The following is a 20099-nucleotide window of genomic DNA, read 5'->3' on the forward strand; positions in this document are numbered from 1 at the left end:
AACTTTAAAGTCTTTGAATTATTAACCTCTTTTAACTGTTTACATCTCAGCTGCTGTTCTTACCAAAAACGCGGAAGTTTTCTTTACCTGATTTTTAATGTGACTTAAATTAAACTACAATTAAAAATTATGGAGAAAATGAGAATGATCTTAGCTGAAGTTTTAGACAGCATTTGATTCATGTTGTATCATGTTTGTGTGGTTCTTCCTGCCTCCCAGTATAATAAATTTCAGTACAATCCAGAAATCAAAACCTCCGTGAGTGTCCTGATGGCATCACTTGCTACGTGATGCGGGTCTTAAATAACGACGGCTACTGACAAATGAGCTCTCACCGACCAATCGTATCGTCCTTATAGTGCCTGTAAAAGTGGCTTCAACAGTTGCTGTAGAATGTCATTTAAAACATACAGTCTCATGAAATCTGTTCCCAAATATTCTTAGACTACAGGTGGCCTTCTAGAAGTATACCTAAGTGTCAGCCTGCAAATCGGGGTGAAGTCCTGTTCATGAACTTGCAATTCAAATCACGGGGAAAAAAGGGATACCTCGCCAAAACCAGCACTAACCCGGGCCGTGAGCGCTATTACATCTTCAGTCCTTCTGCACAGAGAAAAGTCTGTACAGACCTTTCCATACAGAGAAAAAAATCCAGAGGGCTTCTATGGAGAGAAAAATAGTTCCGGCAGCTTACGAAGCTGTATGGTAGTTCTGTTTCCAGTCCATGGGGTGAGCTCTGAAATGACGCGCCAGGAACTTAGAACAAGCTTAACCTTTGAATCACGCTGCTTTGTACCCGTGAAGAAATACCCCTGGGACCATGCGGCTCCTCCGGGATTCATACCTAGGTACCAGAATTGTAGTATTACCTGATTCTCACTGCAGGCTTGAAATGTATGAAATGACTGATTTATAATTAGCGGTCATTTAAGGTTGACTTTGTATTAATAATAAAATTACGGAGCAATACTATATCCCATCTTCCTGGGTTTGTGCAGTAGCTAATTCCGTAACTCCATAAGCAACGGCTAGTGTTGTGTGATGAGAACCGTTCTTACCAGGAACAGGAGGTGGTCAACACCTGGCCACAAACATCATGGGATTTACAAAAGTTTCTGGCTATAACCGATTGTGGGATTTTGGTGAGTAATTGGGAGGGAGGAGCAGCGCTGCAGACCTCACTTGCGCATATAGGAATTGGTTTTAGATTTTTATATTTTTGCAGTAAAAGTTCATTTCAGCCGTTCTGTATCTGTTTTTGAAAAGCAGATAGAGAAGCGTGACTTTGGATCGTATTTAGTAGCGCTTCAAAAGAAAAAACCATTATTGAAGTAGAATATGAAACGAAACCTAGTGATGCTTTATAAAAACTGCGTAACTGTTCTCATGAAATATTGCAGTGTCTGTGCTGGAGCGCCCAGGGTGTTAATCATCCTCGTCTGGTTTTATAGGACTTGTCACAGAGTAACAAAGCATCATCAAACACGATGAGCAGAATTGTCACCCCCGTTTCAGATACAGACTTGTAACAGATGCGTGTATTTGTTTTCACAGACTTCCTTGTATCATCACTATTCAACAGACAGAGGCCTGGACAGGCCCTCTAGGTAAGAGATACGATTTGTGATTTCAGCAGACGCAGGTTGTGCAGCCGGAGGGTTTCCTTTGTGACCCGAAGCCAGCCGATGTGGCGGAGAGTCAGATTTTGACATTCACCTTGTCAGCCACCGAGAAAATAGAGAGATGCACGGAGAGGGTGTTCGTGTTTTGGTACCGAAGTGTAAACCTTGCTTTCGTTTGACAAGGACTTACTGTTTACATCCAAAATAAGCCGTGCCATATTCTGGGTCTTCCCGCTAACGTCCCTCAGCTGCTGCCTCAACAGCAGCAATCTGTCGTTCAGCCTCGCTGCCTGCCGTTTCCCCGAGCGTGCTGCCTCATCCGTTCTCGCCCTCTGTCTTTTGCCTATCTTTGTGCTCAACTTCTAGTACCAAAAACCCAGTCTAAAAAAAATTTGATGCATTTATTTCAAATAATGCATCAGGCAAATGACACAGCAGTTTTGTATAAAACTGTAAAACAATCAGGTGAAGAAGAAATTCATCTTTTTTCCTGTGAAATATCCTGTGAGATGTCTCAGACCAGCACTTCTCCCCTTTACATGTTTTGATGTATTTGTTCTGGCATTGTTTAATCTATAAACTGCTGATAGAATTATGAGCTTACTTTTTAAATTCCTGAATTATGGTCTCAGAATTAGACTGCCGCTAATACTGTTTATTTCTGTAGTTCTGCGAGTACGGCGAGCGACTACCGAAAAAGAAGGAAGTCGGAACCTGCTGTAAGTCATCAGAGGGCGCACAGCGATCAGAACGCCAGCAGACCTACCCTGGGCCGCGCAGATGTGCAAGGCCCGTATTCCACCCTTAGAAAGCCTTTAACTAGCTCGTCTCCTTCTTCTCCATCAAGAGCAAAAGGTAAGAGGAGAGCATATTCCTTAGCAAGAAGACGACGGGTTTTTTTACAAAACCTTGATATTAAACACAACTGCGCGCTGTTGCTCAGTGCGCTTCACTGGGAGATTCACTCTATGAAGCAACGGCTTGTTGAACAGATAACTCATTTGTTCTTCCACGTGTCATTTGAAGCTGAAAAGCTGGATTTGCAACAAAGATTTTCCAGTTTCAACTGCTTATTCTAACAACACAAAATTGACTAAATTAAGACTATGATTTGTACCAGAGTATATAAAACCCATAAAGTTCTAACTCTACTACTCTCTTACTAGATTATTACAGAAAGTAAATCAAGACAAATAGCATTAAGATTAAAGATGCGTTTCCAGACTAGCAGACCTTTCAAATCCATAGCTGATATCTTAGACCTTGTCAGTTACCAGGACCAGATTTCATCAAGCAACATCCATAGTCTGATTTTTGATTTTGTAAATCCTTGAAGTATCTAGTACAGCATATACAATCTAATTGCCTTCTTTTTCCAAGTCACTTGCCGTTCCATTGCTGTTCTCCATGTCTCTCCAGAAAAGAGATCATTGAATCGACTGTTGGTTTGGGTTTGGAGTTTTCAGTGGGTCTTTTTACCAAGACTAAAACATGTGATGGAAGTAATATACAGAGCAATACCGTATACAGTATGTCTCCTTCTGTTTAAGTTATCATTATTCATTTAATGGCTGTATTTTGAGCTACACTTTCTAATCGGCCTGTCGCTCTATTAGGGACTTTACAAACCTTTGTAAAAGACAATTCCCACTGAAAAGAACGTAATATCCAGCCTGCAATAGAATGTGTCATAAAAAGAAAAGCAGTGAGGAATATTGAGAGTGAAGTGATGGAAAAGCAAATGTATTTTAAATCCAGTATTATAGGGGTAATTTAAACAGCGGGTAAACTCATTCATGTGGTGTGACCAGGCCAGGCACTGAAAAGTTGGTAAATTCCATTTACCCGCATTTACCTTTGACTACACCACCGATAATGAGCACTTACCATGACTTAAACACTTCCTCTCTTTGAAAATCCTTCCCATAAGAACACCTAACACAGCTAATTAACTTTTGGAAGGTGACCTAGCTGTGTCACTCTGTCCTCTCCCAGCATTATGAAACCTACTAGAATGTTAATTGTTCTTGGAATTAACCATTTTGTTAAAGAAGCAACACCTTACAACCTCTTTGATCAGTGTGGATTTTGAACTCAAGTGTTTCAGTTTCTGATCCAGATTCAGGTTGTTTTTCTAGAACGCAGATTGAGCTGTTTGAAGCATGCGTCCTGAACTGAATGTTGCCACTTGAGACCGTTTTTGAAAGTTCAGTGCAAGTATGAGACCAAAGTTCCAAATTAGTCTCATAGTGACTTCTAGATCTGGCAGGCCCATAAAAATATGTCTTAAGGCTTGCTTGAAAACTCAGGCTTTGTTATGGAAGTCAAGCTACGGAAGTCAGCATGTTTCTTCTACGTGCTGGTTAGGCTGAGTGAACTGATACATCTTCCTTTAAACCCGTGTAGCGGTTCCTCAGCCACCTTGTTCTGCCCTCCGTAAGCTGCAGACACCACCACTCCCTTCAGGGCTACCACACGGGGAAAGAGCGGGCTCCCTGTGCCACCTATCAACAACTGGGAACAAGTTCCCATTCGATCTTATATAAAGATTTATCTTTATCTTAATTATCTTAGAATATGCAGTTGCTGTGATCTCTCTGAGCATTACTCAGCTCAAAAATTCTGAGCAGCTTCTTTCAGAATGCACAGGTGGAAAAGTCAACATTTGACTGAGGTCTGGATTTGTTGTTTGGCTTCATCTTTAAATCCTTTGCAGCTTTTATTGTCTGTTTGACCTGCTTCAAAATCAATATTAATGCTTGTTTTCTTGCATTGCTTTGGCCAGGGGGGTTGCGGAGGGGGTAAAATCTCCATAATTCATAAAAAAAATCTTTTTGATGTTCAAATTATCGTGAGTACATTTTTACAGCTGGAAAAAACTTAATGATTAGCTCTGCTGCCCCAGGCTGTAGCAACCTGTGTACTGACCTAAGCTGCTCGATGCATTAATTGCTGTCTCTTTTCTAGTCTTTCTATTACTGATGTTAATTCCAACTTTCTGAATCTTTTAATTTCTGGCAATGTCTCTTTTTTACCATGCTGCTCTATGGATTATAAAGGTGGGGACATTAGCAAAGTATATCCATCCCTTTTAAGTTATTCAGTGCACAACCACAACACCTCAAATGAATTAGATTACTGTAGCACTTACAGGCAACATTTAGCTGTTCCAAACGATTCAAGAAGGGCCATCAACTACAAGAATGGCTGGCAAATGACTCGTCAAAATGCAGAAGTCTGGAGCAGCACAGAAGAAACCGCTTCTCCAAAGAGGAAATCTCGTAGCTGTGATGATCTGTTAACAGATGACCGGGATGGCTTCCCCGATGCGCAGGCCAAGTCTGAAAGCATGGGCTCTCTGTTATGTGAGGAGGACTCCAAAGAAGTTTGCTCAATGAACTGGACCTCCCCATATGTTCCTGAGGGCCGTGGTGGTATTAGCAGGCCGAGAGTTCGTCACAGATCTGCACACGATGCCCCAGGTTTCCTAAAAATGTACAAAAAGATGCACCGCATCAATCGCAAGGACTTGATGAATTCTGAGGTGATTTGTTCTGTGAAGTCCAGAATCCTGCAGTACGAAAAAGAACAGCACAAAGGTATTCTTCAAGGCTGGAGAGAGTCTTCTACTGAAGAGGTGCCTAGAGACATGGTACCAACCAGAATATCTGAATTTGAAAAGTTAATTCAGAAGTCAAAATCAATGCCGAACCTGGGTGATGAAATGTTGTCAACCGTTACACTAGAGCCTCCTAAAAACGGCTTATGTCCAAAGAGGCGATTTTCTATTGAATCCTTGCTGGAAGAAGAAAATCCAGTCAGACATCCCTCTCAGGTACAACGGAGCTACAAGTCTAAAACCCTGGTGCCAATTCATATTGAAGTGACCAGTGATGAGCCACAACGATCGCATATGGATTTTTCCGACAGTGATCAAGATGGAGTGGTTTCTGACCTCAGTGACTTTATCCAGATAGAGGGTTCATCCTTTTGTAGTGAAAGTGACTTCGACCACTTTTCCTTCACATCATCCGAAAGCTTTTATGGATCAGGCCATCACCATCACCACCACCACCACCACCACCGGCATCTCATCAGCTCCTGCAAAGGGCGATGCCCAGCATCCTACACCCGCTTCACCACCATGCTCAAACATGAAAGGGCTAAACAAGAAACCACTGAAGATCCCAGGAGACAGGAAGCAGAGTCTGGCCTCTCTAAGATAGCATTCCTAGTCAGCCCAGTGCCTTTCCGGAGGAAAAAAAGCGCAGCTCCTAAAAAACAAACTGAAAAGAAAAAATGCAAGTCGTCTGTATTTGAAGCACTCGATTCTGCACTTAAAGACATCTGTGACCAAATTAAAGCTGAAAAAAGAAGGGGAAGCCTGCCCGACAACAGTATATTACACAGACTTATTACCGAGCTGCTTCCAGACATTCCAGAACGGAATTCATCTCTCAAAGCTCTGAAAAAGAGTCCCATGCACCAGCCTTTTCATCCACTGCCCCAAGATGGTGCTATCCATTGCCCACTGTACCAGAACGATTGTGGAAGATTACCTCTTAGTGCCTCTTTTCCAGACATGGACGCAACTAACAACAATGATAGTGCACTGTGTTTCCAAGGTGGATTAACTTTCTTCCTCTGTCCTTGTGATTTACTTATCCAACCTTTGCTCCCTGTATTTCCCACCCTTTCTCATTCCATTTTTATTTGTGTCGTCTAGAAGAAGCTTTCATCCCACAAAAGCCTTAATGAAGGATGTCATTTTTACGTAGGTGATATGGATAGATGAATTTGCCGTCTATTCACAAAAAACAGTAATCTGGACAGCTGGAGCAACGGTGGATTTCACCTAAGAGATTATTAGTGCTACAAATGACGATGGTGTTATTAAATTAACCAATGTGGGTTTTTTCTCCAAGAAAAAGACCTTGCAGAAAGTGAACGCATGTGTCATAAGACGCTGGTCAAACAGAAAATGATACGGAGATAGCCTTTCCTTTATTATTTTGGGAAAAAAAAATATCCTCATCTAAAACGTGTTGTACTGTATAGTTTTGTTACATGTAAGCGATAAAAATGCTGTTAATTCTGCCAGTATCGTAGAAAGCTGATTCTGCTTTCTTATGAAAATACACTAATTCCACCGCTTTGTATTATTTTTTGTGAATAGACCCTACAGTCATTCTAGGAAGTTTCCATTTCCACTGTTCAAACAATACAATTTCCAATTTCTGTGGCAGCAAAACTAGTTCTTCTCATAGAATGTTCATATATCTATGAAGCTTTGAGAAATATTCTATCCTTTTAGAGGGGAAATTCTCGATAATCAAGAATTGACTGGAACTGTCGGGGTGAATATAAGTTTTAAAGAAGTCTGTCTTGACAGTGATCTGGTTGTAAAGTTACTGCTTTGAGTTCATTGCTCTGCTTCTCTTTTGCTAAAAGAAATTGCTTGAGCTTAAAATGTTTTTAAAGTTTAATCTTGCAATATTAAAAGAAGGAAACTAGATTCATAGCAGGAGTGCACAAAGGTGTATCCCAGATGATTTAGATTAATGTCTTTGGCAAGCCTGTCATTTATTTCTCTTTTTAAATGGCAACATTTCTGTGCTAAAGAATTCTGCCTCTAGACATAGGGTCCTCTGACAGAGCATCTTTGAGAATTTAATGACATTAAAAAGCTGTTATTGAAATCACAACTGGATGTAAGAGAAAATATTTGATCAGACTCATCTTACTTATCTTTAATCTCATAACTTTTCCTGTAACTTTCGCAAGTGCCACACTAGTAAATAGGTATTTCAAGAATTGTAGCATCGTTTTGATTGGAAAAGACCTTTAAGATCATCAAGTCCAACTGTTAACCAAGCACTGCCAAGTTACCACTAAACCGTGTCCCTCAGCAGCACATCAGAATTGAAGCTGTTACCGTCTCTTCTTAACTAGTTAAAATAGACATTGAGCACAGAGAATTTGGTAAAAAACAGCTATTAAACACAGTTCAGAATTTAATTAGCCGTACTTGAGGCCTGATCATGATTAACTCTGTCAGGCAGCACTACACAATGAGACCGAAGTTGTTGGAAATTGTGCTGGTCACGTACCACAGTTGCTAAATGAGAATTTTCCAGTCCTTGAAAATAAGTAAATCCACGATGCAGAGTAAACGTGGATCCCTAATAGCTTCTGCAGCTATGAAGGAGTCTGGCATGAGCAAAATGGTACGTTCTGTCAACATCGATATCCTTAGAGTAGCGTGGAGAGTTAGTACAGCGGAATATTCCATTGACTTCCATCAGCAACAGTCATGGCTGAGCTCTACTTCTAATGAAGTTTCATGTTTTGTTGGCTCTGTCTGTGTCTCTTACAGCACCATCCACACAGAGACCCCAAGGGTTTTTGCCTCCACTGTATTTAGCAATAGCCTTAAATTTTTGTGGCTTAGCCAGCAGCCCGCTGCCAATCTTTTATATCCTTTTTCCCACTTTGTTCTTCTTTAGGAGTGTATGGGCTTGGTAAGAACACATTGTGAGAATGAAGTCAAAGGAAGACATGCATGTCATAGAATGTGTTGGGTTGGAAGGGACCTCTAAAGGCCATCTGGTCCAACCCCGTGCAGTCAGCAGGGACATCTTCAACTAGATCAGGTTGCTCAGAGCCTCATCCAGCCTGGCCTTGAATGTCTCCAGGGATGGGGCCTCCACCACCTCTCTGGGCAACCTGGGCCAGTGTCTCACCACCCTCAGTGTAAAGAACTTCTTCCTAATGTCTAATCTAAACCTGCCCTGCTCTAGTTTAAACCGTTGCCCCTCGTCCTATCGCTACATGCCCTTGCAAACAGCCCCTCCCCAGCTTTCTTGTAGGCCCCCTTCAGGTACTGGAAGGCTGCTATAATGTCATATGGCTCCACTAGCAGGTATCACTGTGGCAGTGATAAAATAATAAATAATAGTAAAATAGGAAATCTGGGAAGTCAAGAGGCAGTTCATTTCATCCTCTGGTCTGAAATGATTCCGTTATATTTTCATTTCACATTGGCAACTTGCAGAGCTATAAAGAGTGTAAGATTTGGATTTTATTTTTATTAAAACATGAAAAGATGTATTCACCAGCCTGTAATAAACATTGGTAAACTCTGCTTTAGAGAAAAATCTGCCACATAGATTGGTGAATAATGATTTGTACTCCATCTCTTAAAACAGAGTTGGTTTTATGAAATAACAGCCTTTTAAATTCCCTTGTGCTGCCTAACAAGTGCCCGTGGTAAAGTAGAAATGCATCTTAGATCACTTAGGAGGAAACAGTTTTTGCTCATTATTTTCTCATTGAAGCATGCTTTAATCACGTTTTGTGCACATAATTATGTGTTTACGTTGTTGGCATTCCGAAACAGTTTCTTGCACCCTGATGAAGTCCCGGTACTGCTGTCACATCTTCCATTTGGTCCAGTAGGGTTGCGCCCCTTCGTACAGAGAGGCGTAGTTTTGCTCTCTCGATCCTTTGTCATATATTCTTCTGCTGCGGCTCAGCGGACAGCCTTTGCCTTTGCTTGAGATCAGTATCTTCTTTTTCTTTAAAGGTGCACTTTAGTCATCATATCATGTGCTTTTCTTTCTATTAAAAGTAAAATTATAGATTTCAATACCTCTCCATCCCCCTAAATGAAACCAAGCACCATCACAGATTGGAATGGTTTGGTTTAATTTACCATAGTTTCACATAATTTCTGTTTTCAGTAGACCAGGAGTCTCCTGGAAGCTATTCTTCTGCTTTCACTGATGTGGGACGATGTACTCCAAGGGAGAGAAGAGGAACTACAGAGAAAGAGGTAGTGAAACAACACTCAATAATGCAGCAATATCCATACGGAAAATGAGTAACAAATCTGAGACAAGATTTGTGTTGGTTTTAAGACACTGTAATGATACAGACCAAAGGAACAGTTATTTATCATCATATCATCAGATGGGACAGCATCCTTCTTTTCCATTAAGCAGATTGGTTCAACAAGAAATTAAAAGAATTTCAAGCTTTGTAAGATAAGCTACATCTATTTATGTTTAAGTAGATGTGAGCGTAAGTTTGCTACTCATTGACAGACTCTGCCAAAGTTGACCGGGGTGGGTGTTTGGGACAGAGGAGAAGAGATGTGACCAGGGAAAGGTTCTTTTGAGAACCTGAGCGTTACACAAAGAAACTGCCTCAGTCATTTCAAAACTGATTCAAAGAACATCTGTATTTCACCATTATTTTTGTTCAGAAGAAGCAAAAACACTGCCGTGTGTCAGACAAAACCACTATCGTAAAAGCAATCTCTCATTTCTGTAACAGCTGGTGGTGGTAAGTGTATGCTGATTACTTATATTAATGCTTTGGAAGAGGAAATGGAAGCAGGCATACAACCTTTAATAAGCAACACAAAGTATCACTGAAAAGAATACCCCAAAAAATGGAGTGTGTCATTCAGTACCTTAAGAATATTTCTAGATCTAGAACTATAAATGCTCTCCAAACAGGCTTCAGGGCATTTACTCCATCACAAAGTCAGTACGTTTATATTAACCAACATCTACAGACCATAGGTTGTTAACGTTTTCCATTCATTTTTATTAAAATATTGCACAAAATAACGGCAGCATAAGAGAGTACCATATTGTAATTGCTAATATTTAAGTTTTTGCTCTGGGCCATCTGCCTTGTTCAGTGGTGGTGCGGGTTAGACCTGGTTACGGGATCTGAATTCAGATCCACTTACACCCCACTGGCATGGTTATATTGCTGCCATTCGGTCAAGAGTCTGACTGCAAAATCAGGCTGCTCATTACAAAATAAAGGTTAAAAAACTTCCAGGAGCCATATCGTGTCTTCCTTTTAAAGAATTCTGTGACATGGAAAGTCATCTTTCGATTTGAAAATACGTAAAATCCTTAATGCTACAAACCATTCTTAAGACTGCTGTCATTTAAAAAGATGAAAGAAGAAAGGCTTCTCTATTTCCAGCATGTTTTGTACATTTCAAAGTATTTTGTATTTTAGCAGCTCCACTGTTTTTTTAGTATTATCCCCCTTCTTCTATTATTTGCTTTAGTAGTTACAGCACCAGCTGTGCCAAAATCAGGAAAGAGTGAAAAGGGCTTAGCTACGGTCGATGATACGAATATCCCCTCCTGGCTACAATGCTATTTTTAACAGCAGCAAAGAACAGAAAAATGCTTTTATATTTAGGCCATGGTATTTCAAGACCTGTAATGGAAAATCGTATTAGTATTGCAAAGTGCAAGTTGACAGGATCCCTGTAATAATTTGGGGGACCTTTTTATCATAGCAAAGGCAGTGCTGTAGGTATGCTGAATTTGCTAGCCTTTAGATGACAAGAAGGGAGAGAACCCAGTCGAGAACATCTGGCCTGGAAGAAAGGTAAAATGCAGACGTTACAAGAGTCCCTTCTTATTCCTCTTATGCAAAGATGAGCACCCTGACATCATTACAAGCAGTATCTCTCAGAATTACCCTAATCAGCTCATTTTAGTCACCAGTATATCTGAGAGATTTTTAAAAATGTAGCAGTATCTCATCTGTGCAAGTACTTGCAGAGAAAGACTAAATCACTTTACCAAATATCCTCGCATAATGCTGCTCATCACTTCTTGCACCTTCCTCTGAAGTACCTGGCGCTGGTTTATCCGTCCGCGGCAGAGACGAGACGAGGGAGGCTCTCGGGTCACGTCGCAGTTTGTGATTTCAGCACAGCTTTGAAAACAGTGAAAGCACAGGTGTCAGCCAGGCAGGTGAGGAGAGCTAGGGATGGCTCACACTTGTATTTGTTAAACAATCCTGAGCTTACCCATACTTGGTGATAGAACTTGATAAATACATGCAAGGAATGATACGCTGTGATTGCCTGTGATCGCACAGGAGCTGCACAGATGACTCGGGAGGTCACTTCCAGTCCTGTGTTTCTCAGACTTTCTTAAAACTAGGAATGTGATTATAGAAATTTAAAATATTCCCAACGTTTTCCAGCTCTCAAGAGTAATTTTCCCTTTATATATACATATATAAAATGCGATGCAGTACTTGCAGGTGAAATTAGCCTAAAGGTATCAAGTTTAACAGAGGCATCTAAAGTATTAGAGGATATTAAGGATGTGAATTTCCCTTGTACCTAGAGATCTAGTTGCCTACAAGTCAAATTGGCATTTAGTTAACTTTTTTTTTTTTACTTTTATATTTCTCTTAAACATAAAATTGCAAAGCAGTCTGTAGTAAAATTTAGCTGCTATTTCTATTTTTAAAACACTAAGTCCCAAACACCTAACTTAAAAAAGGAAGCTGTGTATTTAGTTGCCTGTTACTGCAAGAACCACGGTAAGGCACGTGTCCTTTTTTCCTTTTTTTGGATCCTGGTCACCTTTTTAAAAGCTGAAACATGTTTACCGTACAGTAATGCTACCTGACCGTATTGATCACTTTGCCTGTTTTTCAGAAACTGCCAGCTAGAGCTGTGTATGACTTTAAAGCTCAGACTTCTAAGTAAGTACCGGACTTTTGTTCATTTAAGACTTCATAATTCCAGAAAACTCCTCCTTCTAGCACTGGTGGCAGCTAACTGCCGTTCGAGCCAGTTTCAAAAGCAAATGCCGTGGAAGCAGAGGACCCCGCTTGCTGTCACGGTAGTCTCTGCATTAGCAAACTGTGTGAGAAGTTATTTTGTTATAAAAATGTCTTAAATTATTATATTCTCCATTGCATTTGCTTGAACAGATGAATGGCTGTGCATCTTCAGCCTTCCTAGAGCACAGGTCCTGAGGGTCACCCACGGAACGCTCTTTGTTTGTAGTGAATTGTATTTAGGTTAGACAAGGTACAGTGCCGATCGAGTGCTTATCAAATTTCTCTATAATGCTTCAGTGCAGCTCGGGAACCCTCAGCACAAGGACACGGAGCTGTTGGAGCGGGGCCAGAGGAGGCCCTGGAGATGCTGGGAGGGCTGGAGCCCCTCTGCTGGGAGGACAGGCTGAGAGAGCTGGGGGGGTTCAGCCTGGAGAAGAGAAGGCTCCGGGGAGACCTTATTGCGGCCTTTCAGTACTAAAGGAGGCCCACAGGAAAGATGGGGACAAATTTTTTAGCAGGGCCTGTTGCGATAAGACAAGGGGTGATAGCTTTACGCTAAAAGAGGGAAGATTTAGACTAGATTTTAGGAAGAAATCCTTTACGCTGAGGGTGGTGAGACACTGGCCCAGGTTGCCCAGAGAGGTGGTCGATGCCCCATCCCTGGAAACATTCAAGGTCAGGTTGGACGGGGCTCTGAGCAACCTGGTCTAGTTGAAGATGTCCCTGCTCATCTGTAAAGGTCCCTTCCAACCCCAACTCTTCTATGATTTGTATAATTCCCTTTTTTGGTATCCACCATGAAGCGCATCACAGGCCCTGAGTATCAGAAACGGTGAGAATGTAATCCTGCGTTCGTCATGCTTCTGAACAGCTGTCTTGATAAAAAATTGCAGAGAGCAGAAGCACGCCAAGCTGTGCTGCTGCAAACAGGTAGCAATAGGCCATAGAGACGTGGGAGGGGGATATATTCTACAGTTTTCCCTACCGATTTCCTAAAGAGCACCAAATACCCCTCAGATGCCTGTCCTAAAAGCATCACCTAAACAGGCCATCCAAAAGACATCATACTCGCGTGCATACGCTGTACTAAGTGTTCTGGTAATAACTAGCAATACTGCCTTGGAATCACAGTGTAAAACGGACCCATATAACTTACAGGTAGTACCTGGGATTCATAAATGTGAATAATTTCATTTTATATGGTAAAATCAAGCAGTAAATGTACCATAGCTGTGACACCTCTCCTTCTAATGTTTGGTTGCTACATTCCGTTTCAGTTCTGTAAAACTGTAAAGATCTCAGAAACTGTGCAGTTAGGAGAGTTAAATGTAAAGCTGTAAACATCTGATCTAAATAAATTTATTACAGAGAGCTGTCCTTTAAGAAAGGAGATACTATCTATATCCTCAGGAAAATTGATCAAAACTGGTATGAGGGCGAGCACCACGGAAGAGTTGGAATATTCCCAATTTCTTATGTCGAGGTTTGTTCTCTGTTTTAATTCCTTGAATTACTTTGGGTAATAGGTCCACAAACTGCAGGGGAATGATGAAAATCTGAGGGTTTTTTTTTTTTTTCTTCTTTTTCCTTAGAAACTTTCTCCCCCAGAAAAAGCACAGCCTGCCAGGCCGCCTCCCCCCGCACAGATCGGAGAGATTGGAGAAGCCGTTGCCAAATATAATTTCAGTGCAGACACAAATGTGGAGTTGTCGCTTAGAAAGGTACAGTTTATCTTCATCGAAATACTGTTACAGTGTCTACCACTACGCAGAATTAATACATAGGTAAATACTGTGCTCCGGTGCACGCCGCATTCAGCGTTGGCTACGCGCAAAGCAAAGTCGTGGTAGGAAGCTACTGACGTACCGGCTGTTGGCTTGCAGTCTGCTCTCACAGCTGCCTGCAAATAATTTAAATATGTTGTGCACATAAACTGGCTCGGAGCAGGTTAGCATACGCAAACAACTACCTGCCCACCTCAATTTCTCGTTTTTCACTTCGATTGTCCATTCCTTTTTTATTTAAAAAAGGAATGGACAATCGAAGTGAAAAACGAGAAATTATTTCTTGATGTGACAGTTATCACGGTAAGGGTTTTAATCTAGAAGGAATAGAAGAACACAGAAAATACAGGGGGCAAGAAAAAGCTCAGAGATGTTTCTGTGAATGCGCCAGTTCCTGCAAATATTTCACTTTACAACAATCCGCTTTTTGTAATACTCTCTCCTCTTTTCTGTGCGCATCCTGATGGTTATGCTTTATAGCCCATGAGCAAAATAAATGTTTAATTTCCGAGGTTGGTGAGACACTGGAACATTACAGATGTAGAGAAACATTATTGTTGCAGGTGTTATACGCTTAGTTGTAAGTAGCATGTACTTTTTATCCCCTGGAAAATTCTACCTCTTATTTTTCTTTTTTTTTTTTTTTTTTAAGAATTAGAGTTCATACAATTATTTCAGTGGTTTATTTTTCTTTTGAAATAAGATTAAGGATATTTATTTGATGCTGGCCTAAAGCCTAATCCAGCATCACTGAAGATAATGGGTGTTTTTCCACTCATTTGAGATTGGTAAACATCAAAAAAAATCGGGGGTTGGGGGTAGTTTGAAGATTTATTTTTTTTTTTTAATTCTCTTTTATGCTTATTGTGGTTGTCATAACCTCGACAGCCCAGGTTGGGTTTGTTTTTAAAAGTTAATTTGCACTGGTTTGCTTTTGTTCCATCCCACTGAAGTTAATTTGAGGGTACGTCACAAACCAACTACAGAAACAAAACTGCAGAAACCCAAGAGAAGGCAAAACTAATAGGGAAGGATTTGTTACAAATACGCACACAGTAAAAAGCACATCAGGTAAAACAAAGGAGGGGGTCGCTCGTGAAGTTGCACTACAGAGAAAAGTTTGAAAAGAAAGTTGATGTTTTCCATTTCAGTTGCTAAGCTCTCTAAAAACAGCGAGTGAGCCACTGCCCGTCGTTTCTGCACAGGAAAAGCACTTCTTTCTCTCATCTTTCCCATTAGCTCATTTTATCACTTTCTACCTCCACTTAACTCCAGTTTTACTGATAACAAAGTACTTGTATGGATTTCATTGTTTAACTTTTATCACTTTTCAGGGAACTGGGCATAGCAGTCACTAATGCACATTACACAGGTGGGGTGTTACCTAGTACTTTGGCCAACAATTAGAACAGGTTATGTTCCAAATAAAAGTTGAAATGTTAATCCCCCAACCAAGAGCAGGAGAGTACACGAGATTCCCCTCTGATAAAAGAAAAGCGTTTGCAGTCCCTGAGTAGCGCCCCCCCGTTTTGCTGGAATGGTAGTTGTATACCCGGTTGTTATAAAAGGGAGGAAAAATGTCAAAATGGAGACTATTCTCAAGACTGGTGGGAATCAGCACTGCAGGGAAAATAATACTGCGTGTTAAAATAATGCCTGCTATTCAAAAAATTACCTTGCAATGTATCTGCTGATAACTCATTTTCATGATGCATTTCAGGGAGACAGAGTAATCCTTCTGAAGCGAGTTGATCAGAACTGGTACGAAGGTAAAATACCAGGAACCAACAGACAAGGCATCTTCCCCGTTTCCTACGTCGAAGTCATCAAAAAGAATGCATCAAAAAGTCTCGATGACTACCCTGATCCTCCGATACCCCAAAGCTATTCTAGTGACAGAATACACCATTTAAGTTCAACTAAGGTAAGGATTTTTTTTTCTTTGCTGTCACCCCTACAGTGGGTTTAGAAGGACTTGGAATTTTTTTGTTAATATAAGATAATACATAATTTATGCATTAAGTACACTTCATTTTCTTACCTGCAATGGTAGAATTGCATTACTAACTTGTTTTTAAAGTATTTTAATAGCTGAGGGTGTGTCTTACATTCTGCCAGGATTTGTGCTCTTGTCTTCGTTGGCTATTACATTATTGAGAGTAGGGCCAGGCAAAATGTGGGCAGAAAAATCAAGCTGACAGAACAAAATTAGTTCAAGAATCTTAGAATTCGAGCACGAGGGATGGATCTAGCAGACTGTGCATAGTGCAGTGCGGAGACATTCCCATACCTCAGCTGCCCCAAAAGCCTGCAGTCCCACCAGCACGCGAAGGGCAGGAGAGGGCAGTTTGCGTGGGGACACGGCTTGCCAAGACCAGTTGTGCGCCTCTCAAAGGAGAATGGCTCAGGAGCGCTTTGGGGCTATAACCTCCCTCCTTTTGCCATTCACACGCCAGGAGGTGGCTGTTGGTACCACCGAGGTTCTTTGGAGGGGTATCACACCGGTGACAGTGTTGTTTCATTTAGCAGCGAGGCACATGTCACCACATTGTCAATGAGCTTGGATCCGGACCTTTAGAGTTGGAATTTTTCACACCAAACGTCCATCGTACGTTCTGAATTCTTTTCCTTCCTAGTCTATGTAACCACCACGAATCACACTACATGAAGCTGCCGCAAAAAGATTCCTGTGTTCCGATTTATCTCGTGATTTTCTGTGAGATTTCCCAGTCACCTGTGCAGGGACACAACCCCTTTGGCAGTGATAGAAACTAAGACAGTTTCTGCCTGCAAACTGTGATTAGCATTGATGTATTATCGATGATTTTGAACACTCAAGATGGAAGCTTTTCTAAGTCTTCCTCTCTACCTTCTTTGTTTATATCTCTTCAGCATGGGCACTGGGTTTGGTCTGTAATTATAAACAACTTATCCCGCTATTGATCTCTTATTTGTTTCTGTTGGGTTTGCCCCCTTTTCTACTTTCATATACTTGCATACTCGTGCTCATTTAGATGCTTCAACTTCGAGATAATTTCCACATTTATTGGCAGCTTTGGCGACAGCTACCAAACGATGTCATTTATAGACAACAGCGGCCTCTGAAAATACTGCTTACGGCTAAACAGTATTAGCTGGTTTTGGAGAGCTGCTAGAACAGGTCTTGTCTGGTTTTTCCAGAAGGTGTCACAAGAGAGAACCAGCTCCTCGCTCTTCCCTTCCAACAAAACTGTTGAATTGAAGTAGCATCAAATTCTATAGTCGCAGACTGAGGTATTCATAAGGCAGGACCCCTTATTATTACAGGAATCCACGTGTTCCTGAAGGCAAGTCAAGAGTACGAGGCATTTATCCGCTCCGTATTACGGAGCTGTCTCTCTGTATTTGGAGATGCCTCTCTCTCCCCATTTTCTATGGGGCAGACTTGTCTCTAAGGCATCCTGCAGCTAAAGCTGCTGGTGGTGTAACCCCTATGATCCTTGTTGAGCACAGGTGACGCTTCAGAGCGTTTACATGCAGATTACAGAACTGTCCTGCCGCTTTTATTAAGTTAGTTATTGATGGGACGGAAGCGGAAGAAGCCTTCTTTGTAACGTAGGAAACTTTTCCAGTCATTGGGTCCTAGCGTAAGTCAAAATTAAAAAAAAAAAAAAAAAAAGCAGCAAGCCTCTGCTGGCACACTTAAACAGACATCGTGCTTCTGAATTCAGCCGTATTCAGAAATGGCGACACCAGGTGAGAATACACCTTGCTCCTGACTACCTAGAAGGACTTCAGCCGTCCTGAAGGTGTTCTGGAGTTTACTACAATTACTGATACCACTTTTCCAATTCCTTCGGAGTTTTTTGGCACGACTCACTCCCTGTTGCTAGAGCAATTGTGCTAAACTTCTCTGGCCTGATCGCAATAAAAATAAAAAAGCAATACAAGTCAGGAGCGAGCTTTACTCTCCTTAACTTGGCCTTAGACCATCTTGGGCCCTAGTGCAGCCTGTAGCCACAGGAAACTCAAAGTGGCCATATCTCCCTGGCAGTATTATTAACCTTAAAAACACAGGTTATAGGCCCTTGTTCAAGTGGAAAGAGGAGGGAAAGAGGTTGAGCGTTGCCGCTAACAGCCTGGCTCCGTTTCAGCAGACTGCACTGTACCAGTCTGTGCCGTTTGCTTTGGTACAGGAGGCTCCATAACAAAGGTTTGTCTAACTGTAAAATATAGCTATTTGCCTCAAAAAAGACTCAAACAGAAGGTAAGTAAATGAACCTCCCTATTCTGCGACATTGATTTAGCCTTTTGAAATTATTTTCCTACTCTAGAGCAATACTTAAAGTCTAAAGTAGTCCAGATAACTTAAAGAGATGCGCGCCTAATTATTCTGGATAATTCCAGCAATGAGATCAAAATATTTGTCCTTCCATTTTAATTTTGAGGATTCGTAGTAACAAAAATGCATTTTCAGTATTTACTGAAGCAATGGATATCTACTGATGCTGTGTACGTATGACTCGCCAGTCTCTCGTTCTTACAAAAGGATGTTTCTTTTACCAGAAGGATACTTCAATCAATATTGTGTAACGGTACTCAGAGTATACCGCTGTGTTCTGTGCTCTCAGTGTTTTAAAAGCATTGTTGACTGCCGACCTTTCACAAATGTCGATGTCATTTTGAATTAATAGGGTTACTTTTGAAGAAAAATGCATCCTGTAGCTGCTCGTGCCTTAATAAAAGTATGCGATGTATTAAAGATGTTTCTTAAACATTTACTCAGAAGTACTACGAAAAAGTAGAAGTATTATCGTTAGGGTAATTAGAAATCACCTCAGTTGTTACAGTTTAAAAGAAATACTTAATGACACCTGAAATGTACTTCTGAAAATGCTGTTCTCAAAATAACAGTAATGGTTTGGGGCAAATTACGTTAATATTAATTGTATGATTTAATAACCTGTGACAGGCTCACTAACAGAGCGCCATAAGTAACATAACTTCAGCAGATCAAATGCAGTCGCCTTCATGGACGTAATGATTCAGATCTGTCTTAACGTTTGACATTTAAGCCGCAAGCCAGAACCTGATACAGTTTCATTTTTCAAATGTCTTTCCTGCTGTTATGATTCACGTAGTAATGATTTCAGACACCCGTGCTCACCGAAATGACACCCTATAATCCAGATGATGGCACAGACATTTTTCTTTTCCACTCTACTCATATCCTAGTTCTCTGTCTTGCTTATTTATTTATTTAAATTCCCGTCTTTTTCTTATTTTTGAAGTTGCCTGCCCAAGCACTGTCCCCACTTCCCAGACACCTTTCCTCCTCTTGGTCTCACACTGATCAAAAGATTCTCCCGGCTGCCGCTAGTGATGGCTTTTCAAGGACTGTTGGCTTTTCACCTTCAAGCGTGCGCACCTTACCTCCTCCACCATTTCCAGACACTTTTCTTTGTGACTTAGAAGAGCTCAATTCTTTGGCACTGACAACATCCCAGTCTGTAGCAATCTCCCCAGGTAATAGCCTTCAGCGAGTCGAGGATGATCACTTTAGCCCAAATACAGAGGTCTCTCTCAGCTCTCCTCCAGCTCTTCCTCTGTCCTTTCTTGTACCTACCTCTGTCTCATCCCACGACACAGTCTATAAGCATACCGGTAACCATGCCAAACCAGGAAAAGATAAAGACTTGAGAGTGATACTTGACTCTTTGGTTATTGAAGAACCTAAAGACTTGTCAGATGCTACAGGCGAAGGTGAACATGTTGGCGCTATCAGTAGCACCCCTTCGCCACAGGAAGGTGGCCCCATCTCCAGTGTGGTAGCTGCATCTGCTGAAAACGAAGAGGAAATGTGTACTGCAGACCTCTCAGTTAACACAGGGGATCAGTCACAGCCTCGAGAATCAGAGTTCTACAGAGGAGCGCGAGACTCGATGGAAGAGCTGACAAGACTCCATATAGAGGAGGATGTGGGAGATGACAGTTTAGAATTCCCAGTAGCGAGTGGAGGAGACTCCATGGTATGTTCTGAAGGATACACTTCACCGACTATTGATAAGGTATTTTAATTTCTGAAAAAAACCTG

At 41.2% G+C, this 20099-nt stretch overlaps 1 protein-coding gene across 50 annotated transcripts in view; it reads left to right on the top strand.

Annotated features, from left to right (window-relative positions):
* SORBS2 (sorbin and SH3 domain containing 2) overlaps positions 1–20099 on the top strand; it is a 190351-nt gene that overhangs the window by 158088 nt on the left and 12164 nt on the right. For 25 of the 50 annotated variants that reach the window (XM_074588273.1, XM_074588277.1, XM_074588287.1 and 22 more), the window contains 7 exons: positions 1555–1607; positions 2290–2477; positions 9368–9456; positions 12115–12161; positions 13611–13725; positions 13835–13963; positions 15747–15950. In XM_074588273.1, coding sequence (XP_074444374.1) covers positions 1555–1607; positions 2290–2477; positions 9368–9456; positions 12115–12161; positions 13611–13725; positions 13835–13963; positions 15747–15950 — 825 coding nt within the window. Of the gene's footprint in view, positions 1–1554; positions 1608–2289; positions 2478–9364; positions 9457–12114; positions 12162–13610; positions 13726–13834; positions 13964–15746; positions 15951–19296; positions 20074–20099 lie in introns of all 50 variants that reach the window. The other 25 variants (XM_074588247.1, XM_074588254.1, XM_074588264.1 and 22 more) reach the window with 2 other exon arrangements.

The sequence above is a fragment of the Larus michahellis genome, chromosome 5, assembly GCF_964199755.1.
Source record: "Larus michahellis chromosome 5, bLarMic1.1, whole genome shotgun sequence".
Taxonomy (NCBI): domain Eukaryota; kingdom Metazoa; phylum Chordata; class Aves; order Charadriiformes; family Laridae; genus Larus; species Larus michahellis.